We start from the raw sequence: 9,065 nt of genomic DNA, 5'->3' as shown, positions 1-9,065 counted from the left end.
ACCATTATTTAATTGTGAGTGGGGGTATTGTTGCGTTACGGGGTTGAAAGAAATACAAGGACAGGGGTAAAAGCCTGAATTTCTCAGAAAATAAAATGTCTTATGCTGAGAAAATGGATTATGCATAATAAGGGGGCATATACAATTAATTTAACAAAAAAAAAGCATTATTATTTAACACTGTGTACTCAAAATGAGTCACGCCATTTGCATGATGGTCAATAGGGACAGGCGAAATTCTTAATACTCCTAAGAAAAGCAAACATATAAGTATTGAAATTCATCTCTGTTTAAAATCATATTCTCTACTCCATATTAAAAACATGTAAAACTTTAAAATGTGGTAATTTAAGTGTAGTTTGATAAATGTTCTGACAAGTTATAACACTAGTACATCTTGGGACACTGACAATACTGAAATGTCACCGAATCTGTAGAATGACCCCTCGACAGATTTTTCACCTAGTCGGCTCGGGGATAAGAACCAGCGCCCTTTCGGTTACTGGCACCACGCTCTTAACCACTAAGCTACCTGCCGCGTCCTAGTTAACTTTGACATACATACGTCACAAAATCTAAATATCGGTAGAGCAGAAGACTCAATAAGTAAATTGTATTTCTGTTACATAAATGTAACATTACTTTTCGAACCATGCGCTTCAATGTTGCTATCCTGAATGCGCCCCATTTGAACCGGATGTAAAACCTCCGTCGGGGTCACGTTTATTGTGAGGAAATAGCTATGTCTCCTCCGATCTTATTCAACTTCAACGATGCAAAAGATACATTTACAGTAAGAACTTGCCTTCAATATGGTGTATTTCAGAATCTCTTATAAGCTTGATTGAAATTGTTTATAACATCTTTGTAGAAACGCTTACAATAACTTTGCAAGCCAAGCATGATTCATTACATTAGCCACGCGTTAGCTAGCTGTCTAACTTGCTAGCTAGCTAGATAACGTTGGCAGATTATAATGTGTAGTCTCAAGAAAACTAAACTATTATTCTTTGTTGATTTGTTATAACTCTCACCTAGGCCGCAACCAGAAGTGCATTGGACAACAAAACCAGCAAACCTTTGATAAACGCATTCAACCAGGTCACTGGAAAGTACGTTAAGTTGATAACGTTACATAACTAGCGGTCTATATAAATGAAATGATCTCTAGGCTTTGCATCTTCTGCCCACCTCACCACTGACCGTATCTGCCTGCTTGTCTCTCCACAGTGAAACAGAGAAGAAGACCACCCTTGACCAAGCTCTAAGGCAGGTCCTGGAGGAGCAGATTGTAAGTTGAAAGTGTATTTTATCCATAGTATAGGTATACTGCTAGTACATGGTCATGTTTATGCTCAATATGCTTCACGAATCATTTGTGAGAGCCATAGCTGGAGTCGAGTAACTTTCTCCCTTTCTCTCCTTTTTTTCTACAGGTGGAAAAGAAAGCACTCGTTGATGACTTCCTGTCTCTCATCTATCTCAGCATTGATGGAGTCACTGAAGGTAAGCAGCAGGCTCAGTGAGGCTGAACGTCACTTCATAACATCGCTACCTCTGTTCTACCTCCTTAGTATTTAATTGATATACATGCCTGACCGCAAATGATGTAGTAAACTATAGTAAATTCCTTGTCCATGCAGGTATCTGCTCCGCCACTACTCCTTTCCTACTTTTGGGAGATGTTCTGGACTGTCTACCTCTTGACCAGTGTGATAAGATATTTTCCTTTGTTGAAGAGAATGTCTCCACCTGGAAGTCTGTGAGTAGCTTAGTCTATGTTTAGCTGCGTTCTTAAAGTACGGTCAATGTAATTCTTGTACTTGGTGACCATTTCCTTATAGAAGATCTTTCCTTTGGTTATTGAGGAAATAACACCAATAATTATTTCTCCTCTCTCACTTTCAGAACTCCTTCTACACTGCTGGGAAGAACTACCTGTTAAGGATGTGTAATGGTGAGGATAAAGTCACACGTTTGTTGTTGTTACCTTGATATGTGCAGCTTTTCCGTCATTAAACACCTTCTGACCCTGCAGATCTTTTGAGGAGGTTGTCCAAGTCTCAGAACACAGTCTTCTGTGGGCGGATCCAGCTGTTCCTGGCTCGTCTCTTCCCCCTGTCAGAGAAATCAGGTGAGAGGATTACATAGATCTCAATCACTACAGGAACGAAGATCATTCATGTTTAGTCATGGATGTGGACATGTGGCCACCATTGTGTTCTTTATGTGTTCCTGTGTGTGTTTCAGGGCTGAACTTGCAGAGCCAGTTTAATCTTGACAACATCACAGTGTTCAACAAAAATGAGCAGGAAAGCACTCTAGGCCAGAGGGTAAGGCCTTGTTCTAAGGGTTACAGATACTGTATAGTGTGTGAGCTGTTTAATGATATTATAGATATTGTATGTGTGCTGTTGAATGTGTTTAACAATGAATTAACCCTCAACACTAACTCTGTCCTGTGTTGTATTCTACAGCCCACAGAGGAAAAAGAGGATGGTATGGAGGTGGAGGAGGGGGAGATGGGAGATGAGGAACCTGGTGCACCTGCACCATGGTTAGCAACATGAATCCTTGTTCTGTCTATCACAATGCTTGGAATCATCAGTGGTTGTTCATGAACATAGCTATTACACAGAGCCCTACACTGGCAAGTTTTGTTGAACGTCTTTTTGCAGCTTGCTAAAACAAGTTTCCACCTATGACATTGCTTTCTTTGTTTGTAGTTCCATCCCCATTGACTACAACCTATACAGGAAGTTCTGGACCCTGCAGGACTACTTCAGAAACCCTGTTCAGTGTTACGAAAAGTTCTCCTGGATTACTTTCCTCAAGGTGACTCTTGTGCCATCTAACCTTTCCTTCTAAAATAGTTTTAGGCCATTTTTTATTTGACATCTTCTATGAACATCTGCTAAAAGTATGACGCTTTGCTTTAAAATGTTTCTTGTTCAAAACTCACTGGCCATGTTTGTTCCTTTGAGAAGACAGTGAAAATATGTTTGAGTTCATGGAAATGTTCTGTATGTTGTCTGTAGTATTCAGACGAGACGTTGGCGGTGTTTAAGAGCTTTAAGCTGGATGACATGCAGGCTTCTAAGAGGAAGCTGGAGGAGCTGAGGACGGCAGAAGGAGACCACGTCTACTTCGCAAAGTTCCTCACCAGCGAGAAGGTTGCATATCTCACCCTCCTAATCAATTAAGAATATAATAGAGCTATGCATGAGTGCTTGAGATTGACTACATCACAGTGAAAGTGCACAGTCACTGGTCTACAAATCACCTTGCATCCCAAATAAGTAATCATTATGTGATTGATGTTAGCAATTCTGCGCCTCGACTTGTTTAAATGGATCCCCTCAAATACGCTGACAGTCTCTCTTTTTGACCATCTAGCTAATGGACCTGCAGCTCAGTGACAGTAACTTCAGACGACACATCCTCCTGCAGTACCTTGTCCTGTTCCAGTACCTCAAGGGACAGGTCAAGTTCAAAAGGTGAGATTTCCCAAAAAGATGACCCCGTGCCACTCCATCATACCCTATGGCAGGTTGAATGCAATGTAGATTGTCTAGCAGGAGAAGACGTCATAGTAAAATCCACAATGCGCTTTGACTGCTGTTTTGCCTCTTTGCCTAACTATTTTCCTGTTGCTACAGCTCCAGTTGTATCCTGAATGATGACCAGTGTTTGTGGATGGAGGAGACCACCAAACTGGTGTACCAGGTCTGTGTGTGTTTTTTCTCTCTAGTCCATAGATGTCACGGCACTTTGTTGGGGATGTTGTACTAACCTGTCTAACTTGTTTCCATGTAGCTGCTCAAAGAGATCCCACCTGATGGAGACAAGTTTGCCACCATGGTTGAGGTAAGACTAGTCTGAAGATTCTGGTATTCCGGATGTCTTTGTAGTTCCTGCTAGTTCAAATGTTTTATGAGTGACATCACAACATGTAGCCTACTGTTTGACAAGTCAAGGTGAGACAGGTAAAGGGTTATTGATGACAATGAAAGCTTAAACTCCTTTCTTATATTTTGACAGCATGTCTTAAACACAGAGGAGAACTGGAACTCGTGGAAAAATGAGGGATGTCCAAGCTTTGTGAAGGACAGGTATGGAATCAGAATTCAACAAACTCACGATCATATATTTATAAAAATATTCATTGTCAACACAAAGTACACATTGAAAACGTATATCATAGAGTTGAAGTCGGAAGTTTACATACACTTAGGTTGGAGTCATTAACACTTGTTTTTCAACCACTCCACAAATTTCTTGTTAACAAACTATAGTTTTGGCAAGTCGGTTAGGACATCTACTTTGTGCATGACACAAGTTATTTTTCCAACAATTGTTTAGACAGATTATTTTACTTATAATTCACTGTATCACAATTCCAGTGGGTCAGAAGTTTACATACACTAAGTTGACTGTGCCTTGAAACAGCTTGGAAAATTCCAGAAAATGATGTAAGGGCTTTAGAAGCTTCTGATTGACATCATTTGAGTCAATTGGAGGTGTACCTGTGGATGTATTTCAAGGCCTACCTTCAAACTCAGTGCCTCTTTGCTTGACATCATGGGAAAATCAAAAGAAATCAGCCAAGACCTCAGAAAACAATTGTAGACCTCCACAAGTCTGGTTCATCCTTGGGAGCAATTTCCAAACGCCTGAAGGTACCACGTTCATCTGTACAAACAATAGCACGCAAGTATAAACACCATGGGACCACGCAGCCGTCATACCGCTCAGGAAGGAGACGCGTTCTGTCTCCTAGAGATGAACGTACTTTGGTGCGAAAAGTGCAAATCAATCTCAGAACAACAGCAAAGGACCTTGTGAAGATGCTGGAGGAAACAGGTACAAAAGTATCTATATCCACAGTAAAACGAGTCCTATATCGACATAACCTGAAAGGCTGCTCAGCAAGGAAGAAGCCACTGCTCCAAAACCGCCATAGAAAAGCCAGACTACGGTTTACAACTGCACATGGGGACAAATATCGTACTTTTTGGAGAAATGTCCTCTGGTCTGATGAAACAAAAATATAATTGTTTGACCATAATGACCATCGTTATGTTTGGAGGAAAAAGGGGGTACTTGCAAGCCGAAGAACACCATGCCAACCGTGAAGCACTGGGGTGGCAGCATCATGCTGTGGGGGTGCTTTGCTGCAGGAGGGACTGGTGCACTTCACAAAATAGATGGCATGATGAGGAAGTAAAATTATGTGGATATATTGAAGCAACATCTCAAGACATCAGTCAGAAAGTTAAAGCTTGGTCGCAAATGGGTCTTCCAAATGGACAATGACCCCAAGCATACTTCCAAAGTTGTGGCAAAATGGCTTAAGGACAACAAAGTCAAGGTATTGGAGTGGCCATCACAAAGCCCTGACCTCAATCCTATAGAAAATGTGTGGGCAGAACTGAAAAAACGTGTGCGAGCAAGGAGGCCTACAAACCTGACTCAGTTACACCAGCTCTGTCAGGAGGAATGGGCCAAAATTCACCCAACTTATTGTGGGAAGCTTGTGGAAGGCTACCCGAAACGTTTGACCCAAGTTAAACAATTTAAAGGCAATGTTACCAAATACTAATTGGGTGTATGTTAACTTCTGACCCACTGGGAATGTGATGAAAGAAATAAAAGCTGAAATAAGTCATTCTCTCTACTATTATACTGACATTTCACATTCTTAAAATAAAGTGGTGATCCTAACTGACCTAAAACAGGGAATTTTTACTAGGATTAAATGTCAGGAATTGTGAAAAACTGAGTTTAAATGTATTTGGCTAAGGTGTATGTAAACTTCAACTGTACAATCAAGGGAGGAATATATACAGTGCTAGCCTCATGAATGATACAAATGTATCTCTCCCCCCTCAGACCAGTAGATGACAAACCCAAGAGACCCACGAGGAAAAGACAAGCTCCAGAAGATTTCCTGGGTAAAGGCCCTGACAGGAAGGTCTTCATGGGGAAGTAAGTAGCAATTCTAACCTGTCTTCTGTATGTCAATGATGACTGTGACAAACTAGTCATGTGTTCTCCAAAACCATGGACTGTTTAGATATGCCCAGTAGGATTATTTACAATGCCTAGCCCTCACATTGGAGTCTAATGAAAAGTGTAACGAGTGACACGGCTGAGCTTCTCTTGCACTTGGCTTTGCCAAAACGCGTGTGTGTTTTCTTTCAGTGATGAACTCACGAGACTTTGGAATCTGAACCACGACAATATGGCGGCTTGTCAGTCAGAGAGCAGGTGAGTGATTTTACATCATACATCAGTGTGGAGCTGGTCAAACTTACATAGCCCACCTACCTACCTGGAAGGTTTTTGTGTATAACTTGCTTGTTGTTTACCCAGTTCAAAAAACATTATTTCAGTGTACTGTTTGTTGTTGACCCTACATAACGATTGTAAATGTCTTGTCCACAGGGAGTTTATGCCTTCTCTGGAAGATTTCTTTGAAGAGGCCATTGAACAGGCTGACCCAGCCAACATGGTGGAAAATGAATACAAGTATGTGTACACTACCGGTCAAACGCTTTAGAACACCTACTCATTCAAGGGTTTTTCTTTATTGTAGAATAATAGTGAAGACATCAAAACTATGAAATGAAAACTGAAGAATGCTTTTCCAACAGTCTTGAAGGAGTTCCCACATATTCTGAGCACTTGTTGGCTGCTTTTCCTTCACTCTGCGGTCCGACTCATCCCAAACCATCTCAATTTGGTTGAGGTCAGGGGATTGTGGAGGTCAGGTCATCTGATGCAGCACTCCATCACTCCTTTTTGGTAAAATAGCCCTTACACAGCCTGGAGGTGTGTTGGGTCATTGTCCTATTGAAAAACAAATGATAGTCCCACTAAGCCCAAACCAGATGGGGTGGCGTATCGCTGCAGAATGCTGTGGTAGGTATGCTGGTTAAGTGTGCCTCGAATTCTAAATAAATCACAGACAGTGTCACCAGCAAAGCACCCCCACACCATAACACCTCCTTCTCCATGCTTTACAGTGGGAACTACACATGCGGAGATCATCCGTTCACCCACACCGCGTCTCACAAAGACACGGCTGTTGGAACCAAAAATCTCCAATTTGGACTCCAGTTTCTTGGCCCAAGCAAGTCTCTTCTTATTGGTGTCCTTTTGTAGTGGTTTATTTGCAGCAATTCGACCATGAAGGCCTGATTCACATAGTCTCCTCTGAACAGTTGATGTTGAGATGTCTGTTACTTGAACTCTGTGAAGCATTTATTTGGGCTTCAATTTCTGAGGCTGATAACTCTAATGAACTTATCCTGTGCAGCAGAGGTAACTGGGTCTTCCGTTCCTGTGGCGGTCCTCATGAGAGCCAGTTTCATCATATCGCTTGATGTTTTTTGCGACTGCACTTGAAGAAACTTTCAAAGTTCTTGAGATTTTCCATATTGACTGACCTTCATGTCTCTTTGCTTATTTGAGCTGTTCTTGCCATAATATGTACTTGGTCTTTTACCAAATAGGGCTATCTTCTGTATAACCCCCCTACCTTGTCACAACACAACTGATTGGCTCAAACGCATTAAGGAAAGAAATTCCACAAATTAACTTTTAAAAAGGCACACCTGTTAATTGAAATACATTCTAGGTGACTACCTCATGAAGCTGGTTAAGATAATGCAAAGCTGTCATCAAGGCAAAGGGTGGCTATTTGAAGAATCTCAAATATTTTGATTTGTTTTAACACATTTTTGGTTACTACATGATTCCATATGTGTTATTTCATAGTTTTGATGTCTTCACTATTATTCTACAATGTAGAAAATAGTAAAAATAAAGAAAAACCCTTGAATGAGTAGGTGTTCTAAAACTTTTGACCGGTAGTGTATAGAAGTGTAATGGAACTGATGATTGTCTAATGTCCTAAGACTTAACCAATGGTGTAAAGAAAGATCCTGCCATGAGAAAAGTGTTCTGGTGCAATAGTCTTCAACTAACCTCCACCTTCCGTGTCATGTAGGGTGGTGCATAACTCCAACTATGGCTGGCGAGCCCTGCGTCTGCTGTCCAGGAGGAGTCCTCACTTCTTCCAGCCCACCAACCAGCAGTTCAAGAGCCTGGCTGACTACCTAGAGAGCATGGTCATCAAACTGGCAAAGGAGCTGCCGGTGAGAAGTCTGGTCTGGCTGGGGTGGAACCATGGGTGCATGGTTACTCAAACATTTCATGACGACATAGGTGGTCGTCTTGGCCCCCTTGGGAGCATAGGGCGTTCATGTCTCCACCTCACTCTTTATTGATTCCTTTGCCCTGTCATCACAGAAGGACCTTCCATCTGAGGAGATAAAGACAGGAGAGGAAGACGATGACGACAACAGTGACACCCTGCTCAAGGAGAGCAATGACAGTGAGTTCATAAAACTAAAGTCTATAGCTTCTAGATATTGTCTGAGTAATAGTTGTAAAATCAAAGCTTCAGTTGTAAAATATTTTTTATATTGTCCAGATCAAATACATTTAGTTTATCTTTTTGATTTTACAAAAACATCACCTGATTTAATTCCTTCATTTTGTGTGCCCCCAGGTCCGAGCATGCAGACCAAGCTGGTGACCAACCAGCAGATGGATGAGATAGCAGCCAAGCTGGGTGCCCAGTGGAAGACCCTGGCTGGCCAGCTGGAGATAAAGGCAGCAGAGATCCGGGAGATTGAGACCGATAGCGAGGATGTGGACATGCAGGCCAAGCTGCTGCTGGTGGCCTGGCAGGACCGGGAAGGGACACAGGCCACCGTTGAGAGCCTGGTCACAGCCCTCAACGCTGCTGGCTTCCCCAAGATTGCAGACATCCTCAACGAGACATAGAACATGACCCCCCATCTATTCCTGTTTTAATGCACCCCTCCCTGGCTTGTGTCAATGCTTTCCTTTTGTTGGTCTCTAGTTATGCTCAAGGGACATGTACTGTAATTTTGTCCTCTGTAGAATCTTCAATAAATCTTTTTTCTAAATAAACACTACTTTGACCAGCAGCTTTATTAATTGAGCTAAAACTATGATCCCTCAAGACAATG

The 9,065-nt window shown here is 41.8% G+C and overlaps 1 protein-coding gene across 1 annotated transcript; it reads left to right on the top strand.

Moving 5' to 3' along the window:
- Positions 1-682: 682 nt before the first annotated feature.
- On the top strand, positions 683-9,011 carry thoc1 (THO complex 1). The gene is made up of 21 exons (XM_041896419.2): positions 683-793; positions 1,039-1,112; positions 1,231-1,291; positions 1,437-1,506; positions 1,644-1,762; positions 1,909-1,957; positions 2,039-2,134; positions 2,251-2,333; positions 2,478-2,557; positions 2,727-2,835; positions 3,039-3,173; positions 3,397-3,497; positions 3,660-3,726; positions 3,817-3,867; positions 4,042-4,112; positions 5,893-5,988; positions 6,205-6,270; positions 6,448-6,531; positions 8,015-8,162; positions 8,317-8,401; positions 8,579-9,011. The coding sequence occupies exons 1-21, from the start codon at positions 743-745 to the stop codon at positions 8,854-8,856; spliced, it is 1,974 nt and encodes a 657-aa protein (XP_041752353.1). The 5' UTR covers positions 683-742; the 3' UTR covers positions 8,857-9,011.
- The last annotated feature ends 54 nt before the right edge of the window (positions 9,012-9,065 follow it).

This window comes from Coregonus clupeaformis, chromosome 14 (assembly GCF_020615455.1).
Source record: "Coregonus clupeaformis isolate EN_2021a chromosome 14, ASM2061545v1, whole genome shotgun sequence".
Lineage (NCBI taxonomy): Eukaryota > Metazoa > Chordata > Actinopteri > Salmoniformes > Salmonidae > Coregonus > Coregonus clupeaformis.
This window is presented reverse-complemented; position numbering and strand designations above follow the sequence as displayed.

Coding starts and splice junctions, on each gene's coding strand:
- thoc1 (XM_041896419.2), top strand. CDS start 743: ATGTCTCCTCCGATCTTATTCAACTTCAACGATGCAAAAGATACATTT. Junction 1,763..1,908: donor ATGTCTCCACCTGGAAGTCT/GTGAGTAGCTTA, acceptor TCTCACTTTCAG/AACTCCTTCTACACTGCTGG. Junction 5,989..6,204: donor AGGAAGGTCTTCATGGGGAA/GTAAGTAGCAAT, acceptor GTTTTCTTTCAG/TGATGAACTCACGAGACTTT.